Below are 19,904 nucleotides of genomic sequence, written 5' to 3'. Positions count from 1 at the left end.
GGCAGTTGGTCTTTACTGGTTTAAAGAAAGTCAAACAAAACTGAAGTGTGATAAACTTTAAGTTAAGAATGTGTCGGCACTCCCTGTTTATCAGGGCGTCGCCGCTCTCAGTTTCAGTCTCCATTTCCCAAACACTTTAGCCGAGCGCGCTAACGCTATTCCTCCTAATAAATAGACACACTCTGTCTCCTCATTATTCAGCACCATCACTAATATTTCATCATCAACATTAACACATGAAGGTAATCAGTGGAACAGTGGAGTTCAAGTCGGCAGCATCTGGGCTTTTAAACACTTATAAAAAAACAATTCAAAGCAGCGTTTTCAGTGTAGATAAATTTAGCGTCATTATGCTGGTTATAGTGAACTGTGCTGTCTGTCACTGCATAAAACAATAGAATCAGACGGGTAAAACAGAAGTTAAGACGTTCTGGGGTTTATCTTAAAGTTCAGAAAATATATAGGATATTTTGGCAACTTAGGATGTTTCTGTTTCTCATCTGAAAATGAGATCAGATTATAGATGTAAGGACTGTTCAGTCTTAACTGTAGTTGCCATGAAAACAAAGCAGATCTCAGACTTAAGAATTTTCTGTAATACGGCCCCAGAGCTGAATTGCACTGGCCTGCTCTAAATATTAGATCCACATCTTCTGCTGAGTGATAGCCGCCAGTGTTTTGTGCTCACCATGTCGTCAGTAATGTAGAGGCTGAGGGCTCCGGCGCTGTTGTAAACGAAGCCTGCTGAGTTGATGGTGAAGGCGGACAGTCCGATGTACAGCATGTTGCTATCTTGAGGGGGCAGGGAGAAAGGGTTGGGGGAGAAAGGAGGCTCCTTATGCTGCCCGATGTTGTAGAACTCCCCCTACAGAGAACGGTGGGCGAGAGAGGGCAGAAACTCTGATACCTGCCTGGATTCTTTTCAAGTGTGACTCGGCTCGAGTGTAACAGAAGCTCGCTCACCTTTAAACTGAGATCAATGTTGGAATTAGACACGACAGGGGACTCCACCATGGAATATTCGATCTCGGCATACTTGTCGACTTGAGCCAAAACTAAAAGAAAAGATGAGTTGTCTGGGTTCTGGTTCTGTTTGCACAGTTTGAGGGTGTTAAGCAGAAGTGTGTAAACACACTGCGCAAATACTGAGACCACCTTTTTATTCAATAAGTAAAAAAAATGGCTGTTAAGTTATTAATTTTACAGTTGTAGTAAAGCTGAAAGCAGGACACTGATATCTACAGAAATTACAATGTGTACTGAAAATAGTGAAAAGTAAAAGCCTCCAACACAGAGTATAACATCATATCTTCCAGCATTTAATTGGTCCACTCTTCACTTTTGTGCACTCTCTTGCTACTTTAACTCCATCGTCCATCCTTCCAATCTTAAAACCAACAAATCACAGCTGCATCCTTCCAACAAAAGCTGCTCCCAAAGATCTCGCTGACGTTATGTTCCCCGTCAAGCAGACCCTTCAAGCAATCACGCAAGCAATTGTGCATCTAAAATGGCTGAAGTAAATATTCTTGAGGAGATTAGTTATAAGATAAGTAAAATATGGGTCATAACAACCATGCAGGACCTGGTAGACACCACAACTGTCCCCCATCAGATAAACAGCACTTAAAGCTCTCGACTCACATTGCGAACTAACTCGGTCATGCAGGTTTCTCCTGTACAATATCCGGAGGAGCCGAGCCTTCCTCACCCGAGAGGCCCCCCAGGTGCTCGTGCAGTCTCTTGTCATCTCAAGGCTCGACTACTGCAACTCGCTCTTGGCTGGTCTTCCCATGCCTTCCCTTCCCATGCATCAAGCCTCTGCAACTCATCCAGAATGCGGCAGCACGGCTCGTCTTCAGTCTGCCCAAGTTCAGCCACGTCACCCCACTGCTGCGCTCCCTTCACTGGCTCCCTGTAGCTGCATCAGATTTAAAACCCTAATGCTGGCCTACAAAGCCAGAAATGGACCAGCCCCTACCAACTTGATGGCAGTGGTGAAATCTCGAACTGAACCACGAGCCCTTTGAGCTTCGAGTATGGCTCGGCTTGACCCGCCATCCTTCAAGACACGTGGAAGACAAGCGTAGAGAATGTTCTCTGCACTGGAGCCCAGGTAGGGGAATGAACTCCCACTGGCTGTCCGTACAGCAGAGTCTCTCACTGTCTTCAAACGCAGACTGAAGACTGTCTCTTCACACAGCACTTAAATTAAGTATTGATTGCAATATATTGTGCTGCACTCATATATTATATTTTATTGTATTGCACTGTGTATTGTAGTTTATTGTTATTGTACATTGCACAGAGTTCTATGCTTTTCTCTCTGTATCTACAGTGACTTTTGTTTCTATCAGTATCTGAGCTCAGGACCGTCTCTATCTCTAACCCACTGGTAACTAGCAAAGATACTTTCTCTAGACAGACAAAGCACTTCTTCTAAGTCGCTGGATAAGAGAGTCTGCTGAATGCTGTAAACGTAGATCTCTGAGAGAGTGAGAGAGGAGGAAATCAAGCTGCTTCAGATCTGAAAACATCCAGAGGTGTTTCTGTCCATCTTTCCACTGTGAGAAGACCACTCAACACTATGAAAGAATGTGTAGCGGCAGCTTCAATATGTTTACAGCTTCCAATTACTCGAAACCTTTAATGGTGCACAGAACATGCATATTGGAACATGTCAGGCTCCAGTCCTCGCGGGCCTTAACACTGCAGACTTCGGCACACTGCCTCATTAAACAACTACAGCTGATTCTGGTTATCAGCGAATTATCAAAGACTTCATGATTTGAATTCAGAACGTTAGATGAGGGTAAACACTGATCTCCGCACTCGTTTGGCCTGGGAGGTCCCTAGTATGACATGCCTGAATTCGAATCTGCAGCCAAACTGAAATTACATTGAAATTACATAGATTTCCAAACACTTGAGAAGTAACGTGTGCTGCTGATTAACGGGTCGTACCATTTAGAGTTTTCAGACGGGGATTCATTTCATCTATGGCCTCGTCCACCAGAGGACAGATCTGGAACAACAGCACATTTTTTGATTAAATCAAAACCTTTAATACATGTTTCTCATCTGTTTAGGTGCCGTCTGGTTAAAAATATAGGTGCGTTACCTGTTTCTGTAGGGTGCTGCGCAGAGCCTGGTCAACAAATTTGCTAAACAGGTTGTACAGCCAGCTGGTGGGGAGAAAACAGAATAAAGTGGTCTTATTTTGGAAGTTGATCTGTGCTGCGTAAGGTTATTCAGGTGCAGCCAGTGAGCTAAAGGAAAAACAGCTGCTGAGATGTGTGTCTGGTGAAGAGCTCATTGTTCCCGGACTAAAATTAGAACTAAACCATAGAATGAAGGTGGGAACCTGGAGAACAATGACTGTTCGTCTTATTCAGGCACATTAGGCAAATGTGTAAATCCTCAAATTCATGTTTAGAGAAGTAACCCTAACTGTTCTGCTTTAAAAGAGATTTACAGTTTTTGTCTCTTTTGTCCACAATAGTGAGATGGTTATTGGATTTTGCACCAGTGCAACATACTGGTGAAAAAAATAACTGACACGATTTTCCCCTAGAACTTTTAGAATTTGATGACCAGGTAATATCCAGAGATTTTTTGCATGGCACACTGCAAGGAAATAAAATAAAGTGAAATAGATTAAGTGACCCTTATTAGTCCCACAAATTTCATCTCTGCATTTCTCTGTACATACACTATATTTCCAAAAGTCTTCACTCCCCCATCCAAATCACTGAATTCAGGAGTTCCAGTCACTTCCATGGCCACAGGTGTATAAAGCCGAGCCCCTAGGCCTGCAGACTGCTTCTACAGACATTAGTGAAAGAATGGGTCGCTCTCAGGAGCTCAGTGAATTCCAGCGTGGTACCGTGATCGGACGCCACCTGTGCAGCAAGTCCAGTCGTGAAATGACAGAGCGGTCAGCGGATGCTGAGGGGCATAGTGCGCAGAGGTCACCGACTTTCTGCAGAGTCAATCACTACAGACCTCCAAACTTCATGTGGCCTTCAGATCAGCTCAAGAACAGCGTAGAGAGCTTCATGGAATGGGTTTCCATGGCCGAGCAGCTGCATCCAAGCCTTACATCACCAAGCGCAGTGCAAAGCGTGGAATGCAGTGGCGTAAAGCGCCGCCACTGGACTCTAGAGCAGTGGAGACGTGTTCTCTGGAGTGACCAATCACACTTCTCCGTCTGGAAATCTGATGGACGAGTCTGGGTTTGGCAGTTGCCAGGAGACGGTACTTGTCTGCATTGCGCCGAGTGTAAAGTTTGGTGTGGGGCTGTTTTTCAGGAGTTGGGCTCGGCCCCTTAGTTCCAGTGAAAGGAACTCTTAAAGCTTCAGCACCAAGAGATTTTAGACAATAAACACACTCCTAACCCTTGTGAAAAGCCTTCCCAGAGGAGTTGAAGCTGTTATAGCTGCAAAGGGTGGGCTGACATCATATTATACCTTATGGATTAAGAACGGGATGTCACTCAAATTCATATGCATGTGAAGGCAAATGAGCAAATCCTTTTGGAAATATAGTGTAATTAAATTGGTCCATCATTTCCATATGATAAAATATTTCAAAACAATTATTGTCAAAAGTAAACAGACAAAATAGCGTTGACATGCTTTGTTGGTGCACAACATTAACCCCTTACCAAGCCATGAGCCTGCTGGCACTTCTATAACCTAAGAGAAGCTTGATTAGTTTGTGCTGAAGTCATTTACATTTGTGGAATATCGCTGATGCTCTTTAACCACAGCAAGGCGAAGGTGGTGTTAGGAGTCTTGCCCAAGGACTCTTATTGGTATAGTGTAGGGTGTTTACCCAGACGTGGCATTGAACTCAGTCTACAGTGTAGAAGGCAGAGGTGGTACCCACTACACTATCCAAGCATAAGTGCCTGCAGTTAATAAATAATGAGCTTTAGTATGTCATAAGCCTGGAATGTAAAGGGGTTAAGACATTAACATTTCAAAGAGAAAGGCCATAGAGGTCATTCGTTTCGGCTGCTGGCGCTTCAGGTTACAGGAGTCTAATTATTTGAAAGCTCAGCACTGTATAAACTAACGTACAGCACATTCATGTATTCACCTGTAACAAGTAATTAGCATGATAAATGATTATAGCCGACTAATTTTGATAGTTAATTCATTTTCCCATCAGCATAGTTCATAATATAGCTCACAGGGTGGCACTGCTGTGCTCTGCACATTCACTCGCCTGTTTGATGAGCTAATTAACCTCACATTATTAAATACAGCGTCATCAAACTGAAGTTATAGCTCTTATAACTGACTGGTAACTATCCTGACCGCAGACTTCCACCAGAAGCATAACTGATGCTTTACTGATGGCCAACTGTCTCATTTATGGTCTCATTTACCATAAATGAGGTGGCCAGAGGGCCATGCTTCATTCTAGAGTAGCAATCCCATCTGGAGTAACTGCCCATCCTGGACCACCCCTAGGCTAACGCCTCTGCCCCTTACCCCACATATAGGCAAACCGCCATGACGTGTTTGTTGTCTGAAGTTTAGCTTTGAGTTAAGAGGCTAATGAACTTCCCTCAAACATCTGAAGTCTACCATAAAATAATGACTTTTTAAACCATTTTCTCAAAATATTGACTTATTATTGAAAATCCTGACAGCATGTCAAATTTGGCTTAATAATAATGTACAATATAATAACATAATAATATAATAATTACTTAAAGTAATTTAAGTAGTGATTTTGAGACAGTCCATGTTCTGAGAAGTCATTAATTTGAGATTCGAAGTCAATATTTTCAGAAATTATGCCCTTATTCTCAAAACTGAGAAAATAAATCAACAGTTCGAGATATTAAGTCAATGTTTCGAGAATATTTGAGAAGTAATTTTTATTTATTATATTATATTTGTTGTTTATTACATTTTAAAATTATGTTTGTGTCATGAAATCATTTTTCTGAGTCTATATGTCAGTATTTTGACATATAGTTTCCAGAAACAGAGGATTACAATATATATATTTTTTCTCTTCTGCTTGCATAAACAAGTAATGGAAGCTTGCAACAATAAAACACAAAACATGTTGCATGTCGAAACCTTCATGTCGCTGTTGCCGCAAGAAAACCTTGTATCTCCAAAATAATAACTTTACAGGAGAAGAAAAAACCTACTTTACTTTTAATGTAAATCAATGGAACCAGACGTCTTTCCATTTTTGGTTGTTTGTTTTGGTCCGTTCACCATCAAATTTACACACAATTTAAAGGACAAGAGGTATTTTCAATGTGAATGATGGTTAAGGAGCGCATCATCTAAGCTTGCGTTAACTTTTAGCTACATCAGCCTCATAGTTCACTGACCTGCTGCCTTAAAAAGAAATGATAGGGTCTGTTAAACTGTCGCTGAGCCTGATGTGTAGGTAGCTGGTGGGATTACCTGCTGCCCCCATGAAACCTGATCTTGGCACTGCCAACAGCGGCCTGACAGTTGACACCACTGACCATCGGCCGGCCAGTGCCGTCGCTCTTGACGTTGATGGTGGTGGAGATGGTCAGTCCACTCACAGCCAAATCAAAGGAGCCGCTGTCCTGTCTATGGAATTTAAAAAACATTCAGTGAGTGTTGTTGTTAGTATGGAGTGGACCAGTCTGCCTCTGAAATGAATAGTTCTACATACACTGTCCAAAAGTTTACAGACACCTGATCTTCCAACGTTTGTTATGAAATCAGGAATAGGGAGTTTGTCCCCCAGTACTGCAGTAACAGCCTCTACTCCTCTGGAAAGGCTTTAGACTAGATGTTGGAACATTGACATGAGGATTTAATTGCTTTTTGCCACAAGAGCACTAATGTTAATTAAAAATGAAATAAAACAGGCGTTCTCTGGGCCACAGATCCGTTGAGGTTTTTTAATATGGCCCTTCTAGTGGTTGAGTTTGACACCCCTGCTCTAGTTGATGCTTGGTATTGTGCACGGTGACCTCATGCTCATGTGCGGCTGCTCCAGAGTGTCCTGTTCTATTGGTCAGTGCTTTTCTATGGAAGTTATATAAGCACGACTGACTATCTTCAGCTGTGGGTGCACCTTAACGGAGCTAATTAGAAGGGCTGTCTGAATACTTTTGGACATGTAGTGTATCTTTTGCTGTTACTTACATGATCCTGAGGTATTTTACTCTCCAGTTGCCGTGCAGATTAATGAAGGCATCGCTGATGGACAGACTGACTCCAGTACCAGGTACCAACCGCACCTGAGACTTTGGCAGCCCCAGATTCAAAATCTGTAACCTGTTGGGAGCATGAGAGAGCAGCTCTGAGCGAGGTGAGGGCCGACGTATGGCCCCTAGAACTTAAAGGATTACTCTTGTTTTTTGGTTTAATCTTGATTGCTGTGGGCTGCATCTGTTGCATATACACTCACTGGCCACTTTATTAGGTCCTAGTAAAAGGTTGGACCCCCTTTTGCCTTCAGAACTGTCTTAATTCTTCTTGTCAGACTTTCAACAAGGTGTTGGAAACGTTCCTCAGAGATTTTGGTTGGTTATTTGAGTTCCTGTTGCCTTCCTATCATCTGGAACCAGTCTGCCCGTTCTCCTCTGACCTCTCACTTCAACAAGGCATTTTCGTCCACACAACTGACCGCTCACTGGATGTTTCTTCTTTTTCGGACCGTTCTCTGTGAACCCTAGAGATGGTTGTGTGTGAAAATCCCAGTAGATCAGCAGTTTCTGAAATACTCAGACCAGCCCGTCTGGCACCAACAACCACGCCACGTTCAAAGTCCCTTAAATCCCCTTTCTTCCCCGTTCTGATGCTCGGTCTGCACTTCAGCAAGTCGTCTTGACCACCTCTACATGCCTAAATGCACTGAGTTGCAGCCGTGTGATTGGCTGATTAGCTGTTTGTGTTAACAAGTAACTGAACACCTAATAAATGACCTAATAAAGTGGCCGGTGAGTGTAGTTGATTGCAATCATATTGTCAATTACTGACTTTTGTGAATTTAGAAAAGAAAATACAGCTTATTTAGTCAAACTTGTTAAGCTGCCCATTATCATTAACTGGCTTCTGTAAGCATTGGAGAGACATCTAATTTATTGTCTACAACTGACCGTATGCTACGTCAAATAGAGACCAGGTTGTTTTCCTTGTTTCCTGTATCCTGCACTTTTCTTAAGCTACGTTCACATTACAAGCCTTGTTGCTCAAATCCAATTTTCTGCTCAAATCCGGTCTCTCTGACTCGATGGTTCACACTCGTTTAGGTCAGTGACTCAAATCCGTCATTAATGTGATGAACCGGCCTGAACTGACCCTCATGAGCTCCTCCTACTCAGTGACGTCACGTGACTGAATCACTGCATCATCAGCACAAACTACCGAGCAGAACGAGCTTCGCTGAGAAGATCATTAACTCTGATCGGCTCTCAGCTTCATTATTAGAGCCAGACGGAGGAGAAAAAGGTGAGATGAGCTGCTTTTCCACCGTTTACAGGCTTTAACGGCTGTTCGGCGCTGTTGCCACGGTAACGCTGAATGATGATGCACAGGGGAAAAAAAGCACACAAATTCCGATCTGAGCGTCACATTAAGGTCACATGGCCACGAATCGGATACGCATCCGATCTAAGACCACACAGCTCGGAAAACGTCAGATCTGAGTCACATTAGGGCAAAAAGTTGGATTTGTGCCACTTTAACCTGGTAATGTGAACATAGCCTTAGATTTTTTAGAGGTCCACTTGACACGACATTAGTTTGGTTGCAATAAAATTTTTTACATATAATGTAAATAATTAATAAACCACTTATTCCTCTGGGTTACAGGGGCAACTGGAACCTATCCCAACTGTCATGAGTTGCAAGGCAGGAAACACCCTGGACAGGTTGCCAGTCCATGGCATGGCAGACAGACATGTACATTTGTGCATACACATTCACACCTAGGGGCAATTTAGCGTGTCCAATTGGCCTGACTGCATGTCTTTGGATGGAAACTTTGGATGGACATGGGGAAAACATGCAAACTCCACACAGAAAGGACCCTGGCTGCCCAGCCGGGAGTCGAACCCAGGCCCTTCTTGCTGAGACGACACTCTCCACTGCGCTACTCATTCGTAGACATTGTGGATGAATTCATGTTTTTACCATGATGCCCATTTTCCAGCCTCTCTTTATCGTTTAGAAGTAAACAGGCTGTTTTTGTTACTGCTATATTCTGATTGGCTGTCCTGTCTGCATGCCCCCGCCCCCCTCAATTTAAGAAGCAGTCCAGGCTGAAACACTCTTTGTAACTTTGTTGTGAAGGGGTGGAGCTGTTTTTGCAGGTTAGTCTCCATATACGGACTCGAAAGCTAATGGTACGTTTTGAAGCTGTAACAGTGTTTACACCCTAAATGGGACTTTGGTTTTGCATAATATGGGCCCTTTAAAGGGTGAAATCATTTGGATGATATAATAGTTATCTGATTTTGTCTATATGGGTCTGTTATGTGGCAGGAAGCCAGTGATGTAATGTAACAGAAGGAAGAGAAGCCCTCCTCACCCTGTCAGACTGTATGAGACTTTGCAGAAAGGAAAGATCGTCTCAGAGCCACTCATGTCTGGAATCTTGATGCTTTTGAGTTTCTCTTGAAGGGTCGCGATCCCGATCTGGTGGCCTGTGTTCAAAACAAACACTCAGAAAGCGGAGAGCTCACTGCTTGTGACACACTTTACACAAGCACACCAAGGCCTCCAGCCAAAGCACTCAGCTTCACTCTTGTGTAACAATCTCTCTTTGTCTGGTCTGTTTCTGGGCCGTGTGATGCTGCAGGATTTTTCCACGTATTCCTTTGAAATACCAAAACACTTCATGTTCAATTTTGGGTTGCCATTTTTTTAGGTACTTACTCCAATCAGGCATAACATTATGACCACTTACTACATAGTCAATTATAGACTGTAGTCCATCTGTTTCTCTGATACTCTGTTACCCTGTTCTTCAGTGGTCAGGACCCCCATGGACCCTCACAGAGCAGGTTCTGTTTGGGTGGTGGATCATTCTCAGCACTGCAGTAACACTGACGTGGTGGTGGTGTGTTAGTGTGTGTTGTGCTGGTGCGGGTGGAGCAGACACAGCAGTGCTGCTGGAGTTTTTAAACACTGTGTCCACTCACTGTCCACTCTATTAGACACTCCTACCTTGTCGGTCCACCTTGTAGATGTAAAGTCAGAGACGACAGCTCATCTGCTGCTGCACAGTTTGTGTTGGTCATCCTCTAGTCCTTCATCAGTGGTCACAGGACGCTGCCCACAGGACGCTGTTGGCTGGATATTTTTGGTTGGTGGACTATTCTCAGTCCAGCAGTGACACTGAGGTGTTTAAAAACTCCAGCAGCACTGCTGTGTCTGATCCACTCACACCAGCACAACACACACTAACACTCTAAAGGCGTCATTAACAAACATCAGATAAACAAACATCACTCACCGCCGCCCTCTAAAGGCGTCATTAACAAACATCAGATAAACCAACGTCGCTCACCGCCGCCCTCTAAAGGCGTCATTAACAAACATCAGATAAACAAACATCACTCACCGCCGCCCTCTAAAGGCGTCATTAACAAACATCAAATAAACAAACATCACTCACCGCCGCCCTCTAAAGGCGTCATTAACAAACATCAGATAAACAAACGTCTCTCACCGCCGCCCTCTAAAGGCGTCATTAACAAACATCAGATAAACAAACGTCTCTCACCGCCGCCCTCTAAAGGCGTCATTAACAAACATCAGATAAACAAACGTCTCTCACCGCCGCCCTCTAAAGGCGTCATTAACAAACATCAGATAAACAAACATCACTCACCGCCGCCCTCTAAAGGCGTCATTAACAAACATCAGATAAACAAACGTCGCTCACCGCCGCCCTCTAAAGGCGTCATTAACAAACATCAGATAAACAAACATCACTCACCGCCGCCCTCTAAAGGCGTCATTAACAAACATCAGATAAACAAACGTCGCTCACCGCCGCCCTCTAAAGGCGTCATTAACAACCATCAAATAAACAAACGTCGCTCACCGCCGCCCTCTAAAGGCATCATTAACAAACATCAAATAAACAAACGTCACTCACCGCCGCCCTCTAAAGGCGTCATTAACAAACATCAGATAAACAAACATCACTCACCGCCGCCCTCTAAAGGCGTCATTAACAGACATCAAATAAACAAACATCACTCACCGCCGCCCTCTAAAGGCGTCATTAACAAACATCAAATAAACAAACATCACTCACCGCCGCCCTCTAAAGGCGTCATTAACAAACATCAGATAAACAAACATCACTCACCGCCGCCCTCTAAAGGCGTCATTAACAAACATCAGATAAACAAACATCACTCACCGCCGCCCTCTAAAGGCGTCATTAACAAACATCAGATACACAAACATCACTCACCGCCGCCCTCTAAAGGCGTCATTAACAAACATCAGATAAACAAACGTCGCTCAGCGCCGCCCTCTAAAGGCGTCATTAACAAACATCAAATAAACAAACATCACTCACCGCCGCCCTCTAAAGGCGTCATTAACAAACATCAAATAAACAAACGTCTCTCACCGCCGCCCTCTAAAGGCGTCATTAACAAACATCAAATAAACAAACATCACTCACCGCCGCCCTCTAAAGGCGTCATTAACAAACATCAAATAAACAAACATCACTCACCGCCGCCCTCTAAAGGCGTCATTAACAAACATCAGATAAACAAACATCACTCACCGCCGCCCTCTAAAGGCGTCATTAACAAACATCAGATAAACAAACATCACTCACCGCCGCCCTCTAAAGGCGTCATTAACAAACATCAAATAAACAAACATCACTCACCGCCGCCCTCTAAAGGCGTCATTAACAAACATCAAATAAACAAACATCACTCACCGCCGCCCTCTAAAGGCGTCATTAACAAACATCAGATAAACAAACATCACTCACCGCCGCCCTCTAAAGGCGTCATTAACAAACATCAGATAAACAAACATCACTCACCGCCGCCCTCTAAAGGCGTCATTAACAAACATCAAATAAACAAACATCACTCACCGCCGCCCTCTAAAGGCGTCATTAACAAACATCAAATAAACAAACATCACTCACCGCCGCCCTCTAAAGGCGTCATTAACAAACATCAGATAAACATTACTCACTGCCTACAAGCCATGTGTACCCAGTGAACTGGTAGCTTAGACTGTGTTTTGAACTGTACTTACCGTACTCTAGTCCCTTTACTGTCAATTTCACCTTAACTCCAGCGTTAGCGCCTGAAGCCTCAGAAGAAAGAAAGGTCAGCAGGGTCAGCACCCACCACAGGGTCACCATGTTCACTCTGGCCTAGGAGAAAGACACATGGTCATCAGAGCTGTCCAGCAGTATGAATGTAATCTGTTCCTCCATAAGCCATCTGCTGCTATTTTGGAAAGCATACTGACACACTTTCCCAAGCGCCCCTGCTGTGTCTGGCTAATTCAGCCCCTGAGTCAGGCAGCCTTTCTCATGCTTTGATGACGATGTGTTTTCGTGCACACTCTCTGGTCATGCAATCCCTTCCCTTGTGCCTAGAAAGTACAACATTGATTGAAATGTCTAATAGCAAGACGTGTGCCATTGCAGCACCCACTACTATTTATCCTGTGATGACTGTTGTGCATTACAGGCCTCGCCTTGTCTTTATTGAATGTTGCTTGCTGTAAGTCAGGGTGATTAAAAAACATTCACCCGATTTCAAAGCTCCATATTTTTCCAACCGTGAGGCGTCTAGGAACCAATAACAATCAAATCAAGTCAAATTTATTTGTGGCGCTTTTTACAACGGATGTTGTCACAAAGCAGCTTCACAGAATTCCAGAAAAGACAGAGTTTTAACATGAATGTAAAAAATGTAGAAACCCCCTGGCGGGCAAGCCAGGGGCAACGGTGGCAAGGAAAAACTCCCTCAGAACTGAGGAAGAAACCTTGGGAGGAACCAGGCTCACCAGGGGGGACCCGTCCACCTCTGGTCAAACTACCTACAAGTGATTATACTACTAATATTAATAGCAGTAGTATTAGGAGTAGTAATAGCTGGGAGTCCATGAAAACATCAGTGAAGTCACTAAATTCTTTTAAAAGTTCAGAGTAGGGTCCTGGTGGCCTGTAGATGTTAAATAATGAAAACGTCTTCTTTTTTGTGACCGGACTTGTAGCGTGAATAGAGAGGACCTCAAAGGAAGTGAAAGCGTCACATTGTTTCTGACTGATATCGAGAGTATGTTGGTATATTATACAGACTCCACCTCCCTCGCCTGATAATCTTGGCCTATGTGCATAATTATAGCCTACAGGCGTGGCTTCATTTAAAGCTGAATATTCATCTGGTCTAACCCGTTTCAGTAAGACAGAAAATGTCAAATTTATGATCACTTATAATTTCATTTACGACGACTGCTTTTGAGTTTAGTGATCAATCCAACTGTAAGAGGGGGTCACAGAGTTTCTGACTGTCTCCTTCAGTCTGAGAGGAGCTGAGACCCCTGAGCAGAACGTTCTGCGTTCTCCACGTCAATAAGAGTGAATCCGTCAGAACTGTCCAGTTTGATTTTCATCAGCAGTGAAGCTCCAGCAGCTCAGAGCGTTCGTCGTTGGTTCCACAGCACTGGATGATCTCCGAAATCCCACTGAACGAGCCGTGAGAGCAGCGACGCCCGACACGCTCAGTCCAGTCTGGGATGAGTTTGACTGTGGTGTTGATGTCGTCTGTACAGCTGGAGGAGGTTCAGACTGAGACCTTGTAGAATTACATAATAAACTTTATGCTCATTTACACCATTTACAGCTCACTGCACTGATCTGTAACGATTTACAAGTGAAATCAATCATTTAGAAATTGGATGAATCTTTTTGAGTCACCCTGTACTGAATGCTTGTGTTCTATTAAGTCACTAGAAAGTGTTGTACCAAAGTCAGACACCAGTTTATTCATTTTTCAGTGTGTTTACCCAAAAAGTACACAAACGCCACCCAAGCAAGTTTATCAACTCTTAATATAACGGAGTCGACCTACTGCCACTTTAACTCTTCCTTCCCATCTTAAAACCAGCCAGTTACACCTGCAACAAAAGCTGCTCCCAAAGGAGTCACTGGCATTATATTCATCTTAAAAGAGACACAAACAACTACCTAAACTCACCTTAGCTGCCTTCAGATTTCTTTCTCATCTGCATCTAAAATAGCTACAGGAGATATTCCTGAGGAGATTAGATATAAGATATTCCACTTTCATAGGCAAAGGGGAAGGGGAATAAGTGAAAATATTGAATAAAGTATTGAGTTAATTGGCAACAATTACTTCATATTTAATTTCCAGTCAAAACACCCAATAAAGGACGAGGTATTCTGTGTATTTTTAAAAAAATATTAAAAGAGCGAGAGAAAATTGAACTCCTATCAAAACCGTGCATGACCACCTGGTAGACCACCAAACCTGCGACCATCAGATAAGCAGCACTTAAAGCTTTCATCTTCGAGAGACCAAATTCCATCTCGGCTTAGCACTGGAAGGTGTTTCTGTCCATCCTTCCACCGTGAGAACACAAATCAACACTATGGGTCTAAAAGGATGTGTAGCTGTCAAAAAGCCTCACTGAGAAAAGAAAATAGACAAAGAAAGAAGAAAACTGAACCTGTGCATCTGAGGTGTGGACAGGAGTGGAGACTCGAGGAAAAATACGTTTAATGAACGCGCGTCTTCCCGCCAAGCGAGTCGGCCTAGCTTAGGCATTCATCACTCTTATGGTCACTCCAGTAAAAGCACAACCACCCGTTATTTCTTTGACTCAACGACCCCAAAAGACGCCACCCCCCCACTTGATGGCCTTCTGCCTCTACCTTTGTAATTAAAATAGAGGTGTTGAGGTCCACCCAGGAATTTACAGTCTGCCCCGTTTAAGTTAAAAAAAGCTAATAAAGTAAAATAAAGTAAAATAATATTTAACAGGTGTGTAGTAAGGACTGATGGGTTGAAGGATTTTATGGACTGATGAGTCAAAATTTGTAATTGAGATTATTTGGTTTATCAGAAGATAAAACCAAATTAATTTTCCAAACTATGGAGAACTATTTACTTTTGACGAGGCGGTCCTACTTTAATTGGCGTAACTTTTCTAGGCTTTACAGTACGGCTTCAGCAGACCAATCACATGCATTGTAAATATCATGTGTGATGCTACTCAGCCAGTCAGATCTGTGCATTACAATGAGCTCTGGGACTCGAGTGAGTGACGCCACACAGGGGAGGGACGAATTAGTTTTGTAGGTAAACACAGAATAATCCACCTTTGCAGTAAATTTAGCTCTGCTGATCGTTATAGTTAGTTCTAAACGCTGGGGTTAATGTATGACTGCTAATTTACTGACTAATCCTGAAGTTTGTTAGTCACCATAGCAACACGGGTAAGTATCTGGCCTAGCTGACGTTAGTAGCTCACGAAAAGGCAAAGAGAAAGATTAACAACAAGCATTGATCATTTGGAGATGAATGGACTTTATCGCATTCATAATCATTTCAGCTGGTTTCCTGAAATGTTTAATCTGCATCGAGAAACGGTCAAACACTAAAAAGTCATGAGCTGAATTTTTCCGTTCCACCTTAAATGGTGCAGCAGTTACATTCTGGCACCTCAGGCACCATTTAAGGTGGAACGGGAAATTCGAATAATAAGCTGGTGATTGAGAAGCGACTTCAGCCTCGTAAAAAGTCGAACGTTGAGAGACATTTTACAAGAACCTGTTCTACTTTTAGAAGTAGTAGTGGCATGCATCCACCTCAGCTTCTGCAGTACCACCATCAGCTGCTTGAGAGCACACCTTTGTCTCGTGTGTCGTTAGCATCAGAAAAGATGTAAACCCATGTAATCCATTTGTTCAGGGTGAAAAGGTGTGTTCTTCACAGAAACGTTATCCTGTCCATCTTTTAACTTTACTTGTTTTATCAGTACAGGAGCAGCTTCCAGTACAGAGAGATCAACAGTGTCATCCTCACTGTCACTGGAAGACATGGATTGCCCTGTCTTGGGTTTAAAGTCATCTAAAGATGGATATAACTCTTGTTTTGCTCTAGTTTCTTCTCTTTTTCTAAGACCTCAACTGTTGCTTCAAGGAGAAGCAGCAAGCGCTGTGAACTTTCACAAGTTTCCTGAGAACTAACAGCAGCACGTTTGTGATGAGCACATTCTCTGTTATTTGCTCAATCTTAGAACGCTGTTCTCCCATAAGCAAAGCATGCCACTCCCTGAAGACCTGAACTCACCCCTCAAAATCTTTCCTTTTCACACATTTAGCTAGAACTGTGAAACACTGCTCCTGACTCCACTCTGAGCTTTCTGGCAGATCAAACGTCTTACGCAGTTTAGCCTTTCGTTTTAGACTAAATTTGTCTAGCATCTTTGTTAGGTCTACCTCAAACGCACTTCTGCCTGCATATTGGGTTGATGTGGATTCTGTGTTAGGAGTGGAACCAGCCACGCCTCTGGAAAACAAACTCGGCTTCCTTTCTGCATTTTAAGTGCTAATATTTGAACTTAGACAATTACAAAACAAAACAAACACAAAACAATAAAGTAGATCTGAACTCCTCCCCGAGACAGGGCGCCACCTTGTGCTCTGATCAGGAAGTGAGGAATTAGGACACACCCAATTCAAAGCAAGTGCTGTTGCTTGTGTAAAGACCAGAAAATATTTCTATATGTTTGTGAGTGACACCACACAGCGGAGGGACGAGGAGAGAAACAGCAGTCAGAGAAGAAAGTGAGTCAGAGGGAAGTTATTCCACATGACGTGATCTAAAAAGAGAAAACTCACAGAAAATGTTGGTGAAATCTGACCAAACTGGACTTTATTTGATCTGATATTCAGCTGTCGACTGTATAAGATGTTGATATTCCTACTCGGCTACTTCAGTAAACAGTACATGGCACTGAGTCATGATGCAGGTTAGACATGATGTTCTGGACCTTCGCTTGAGGACGTTTTCTCCAACTGGACCTTACTGGATTTTAATTAAAGACCCCTGCTCTAAACACTAAACATATATACTTATCTGACAGTGGACACTGAAAAATCAATAACTTGAACCTATCGGCTGTTTTTACAGACCATTAAAGTGGCCTCTGACTTCTGCACAATACTGAACATTCGGGAAAACGGCTCTTTTTCCAAATTTTCCAAAAACATTGTGAGCAGTTATACATTAATCACAGATTCAATAGGAGCCAGTACTGTGACCCTTTTATAGTCTTAACCTGCTTTGTCCTATTTGATCATCTCTAACTGACAATAACTTCCTCTTGCAATGCCTCGCAACTTCCCAGCATGAGAACAGGACCTGATCAACCTCTTTCACTTGATATTTTTTCATTTCATTGGGGTCATTCAACCTTAAAGGAGGAAGAACTTCATTAAAACTGGAAGAAAGTTTTATGTGACTTAAGGTCATTAAAGGTCTTGTGAACATCTTAGTTTTAGGCCACAATGGTACTAAAAAGAATATCAATCAGTTCCGAGGCCAGGGGCCGGCAGCTTGCGACTCTTTTCCCGCACATTGTGGCTCCGAAAGAATTAGTTTTGTAGGTAAACACAGAATAATCCACCTTTGCAGTAAATAAAGCTCTGCTGATCATTATAGTTAGTTCTAAACGCTGGGGTTAATGTATGACTGCTAATTTACTGACTAATCCTGAAGTTTGTTAGTCACCATAGCAACACAGATAAGTATCTGGCCTAGCTGACGTTAGTAGCTCAGAAAAGGCAAAGAGAAAGATTAACAACAAGCATTGATCATTTGGAGATGAATGGACTTTATCGCATTCATAATCATTTCAGCTGGTTTCCTGAAATGTTTAATCTGCATCGAGAAACGGTCAAACACTAAAAAGTCACGAAGCTGAATTTTTCCGTTCCACCTTAAATGGTGCAGCAGTTACATTCTGGCACCTCAGGCACCATTTAAGGTGGAACGGGCAATTCGAACAACAAGCTGGCGATTGAGAAGCGACTTCAGCCTCGTAAAAAGTCGAACATTGAGAGACATTTTACAAGAACCTGTTCTACTTTTGTGGAAAAGTTTCCTGCCGGAGATGCGAGAAAAGCAGCTCTAGCTGAGCTGAAGGTTAAAGCAGAGCAGAGTAAGCCTGAGTTTTAGTTTATATCATATTTTTTTATCCTTTACTAGTAAATCTGTACATACTGAGACATATTTACAGCCAAGATGGTAAAATGGACATAAAATGTTGTGGTTCCCAAGGTGGATTGACATTGTCTTCATAACATTTGCGTTGCGACCCCTAGTCTGTGCAGATCAATGCTTTATGTACCAAGAAACTCCACTGCAGTTCTATAGGTAACCCAGTGCCTGAGGAATTTTCATATACAGTCGTTTGTCGCTACTTTTACTTCAGTTTGAGTCATTATGTCAATAGAGTAACAGCACCTTTACCTCGGTATAGGTTCACACTTCTCTACTCTCTCCAGCTCTGGTAACATGACAGCTCAAACCTCCTCCTCCACTGCTGAGCTACACTGATTGCTGAGGAGAACAGAGACTTAGATGTTTTGTGAAGCTCTGAAAGAGTCGTGTGTTTGTCAGCAGCACAGCCAGGAGCCACATGACTGGGGGTTGGATTAGCAGCCCAGTCAGGCCTATATTGAATTAAGCCTGGCCTGAATGAAGAATCTAGAAATGAAGCTTTAGGTTTGCCCCGATAAAGCCAGACATGTGATGTGACTTATCTGTTGAGGGATTCGGACTATCTCTGTCCAGATAACTGGTGGTGGAAGTCCAGCAGAGTGTCCCCCCTCGGTAACACTTTATTTGAAGGCTACCTACATAAGGGCTTCATAACACATTCATAAGCACTGACTAATGTGTTTATGAAGCACTACTTGAACATTTATTAAGTGTTATGTCGGTTCTCGCAACCTGACATGATGTTTTATGAAATAAATGACATTGTACTGACATAATAAGAATAAACCTTGAACATATTTACAGAACTAAACACATTTAAACACTATACATAATTGCATCAATCATCTTATCTATGCCATGGAGGGAAGAGGGGGTAGTTTCCAGGCATATTTCACCTGATATTAATACAATGTCGTCTTAAGAATGCTGACATATAGTTATGTATAGTGTTTTAAATGTTTAGTGCTGTAAATATATTCAATGTTTATTCTTATTATGTCAGTACAATGTCATTTATTTCATAAAACATCTTATGTCAGGTTGCGAGAACCGACATAAGCACTTAATAAAGGTTCAAGTAGTGCTTCATAAACACATTATTCAGTGCTTATGAATGCGTCATGAAGCCCTTATGTAGGTAGCCTTCAAATAAAGTGTTACCCCCCCTCCATAGCATCAGAGATTAAACAGCAGAAAAATGAAAATGACACATCGTACAATAAATAAAATCTCTTTGAACTGTAACGGTCATTAATGCGTCCACTAATAAACCGAGGCAAGATTTACATGTTCTGGTTCACAGAACCCGTACTTCCTTTTTATCAGCACATCTGTAGCATTTTAAGCGTTTGCAGCTTTCCCCACTCTGGTCTGAGTCCCATAGTAAAGAAGAACCGCGACTTAGATTAGCTTTATTCGTTTAGATTAGATTAGTTTTCCTTTACCCGCCCTTTTCAGAACATGGTAATGAGTTATATGAGTTTCATGCAAATTTACCTTATGCTGCTGTAATGAAGTGCTGTGCAGTCCTATTCTCTTCCACTATCTCTCTCTCGCTCTCTCTCTGTCAGCTCTCTGACTGGCAGCTAAGCAGAATGAAAGGGGGAAGTGAAACACATGTCCTCCAATTCAC

At 42.6% G+C, this 19,904-nt stretch overlaps 1 protein-coding gene across 1 annotated transcript in view; it reads right to left on the bottom strand.

Moving 5' to 3' along the window:
- The window catches only part of LOC108438618 (bactericidal permeability-increasing protein-like), a 25,245-nt gene extending 5,341 nt beyond the window's left edge, over positions 1-19,904 (bottom strand). Inside the window, exons 1-9 of the mRNA XM_017716548.2 lie at positions 19,769-19,904; positions 12,264-12,384; positions 9,550-9,664; positions 7,161-7,292; positions 6,441-6,596; positions 3,122-3,185; positions 2,965-3,025; positions 964-1,055; positions 689-865 (exon numbers count right to left, since the gene is read on the bottom strand). Of these exons, the coding sequence (XP_017572037.1) occupies positions 689-865; positions 964-1,055; positions 2,965-3,025; positions 3,122-3,185; positions 6,441-6,596; positions 7,161-7,292; positions 9,550-9,664; positions 12,264-12,372 (906 nt within the window). The 5' untranslated portion in view covers positions 12,373-12,384; positions 19,769-19,904. The remainder of the gene's footprint in view (positions 1-688; positions 866-963; positions 1,056-2,964; positions 3,026-3,121; positions 3,186-6,440; positions 6,597-7,160; positions 7,293-9,549; positions 9,665-12,263; positions 12,385-19,768) is intronic.

The sequence above is a fragment of the Pygocentrus nattereri genome, chromosome 21 (genome assembly GCF_015220715.1).
Source record: "Pygocentrus nattereri isolate fPygNat1 chromosome 21, fPygNat1.pri, whole genome shotgun sequence".
Taxonomy (NCBI): Eukaryota; Metazoa; Chordata; class Actinopteri; order Characiformes; family Serrasalmidae; genus Pygocentrus; species Pygocentrus nattereri.
This window is presented reverse-complemented; position numbering and strand designations above follow the sequence as displayed.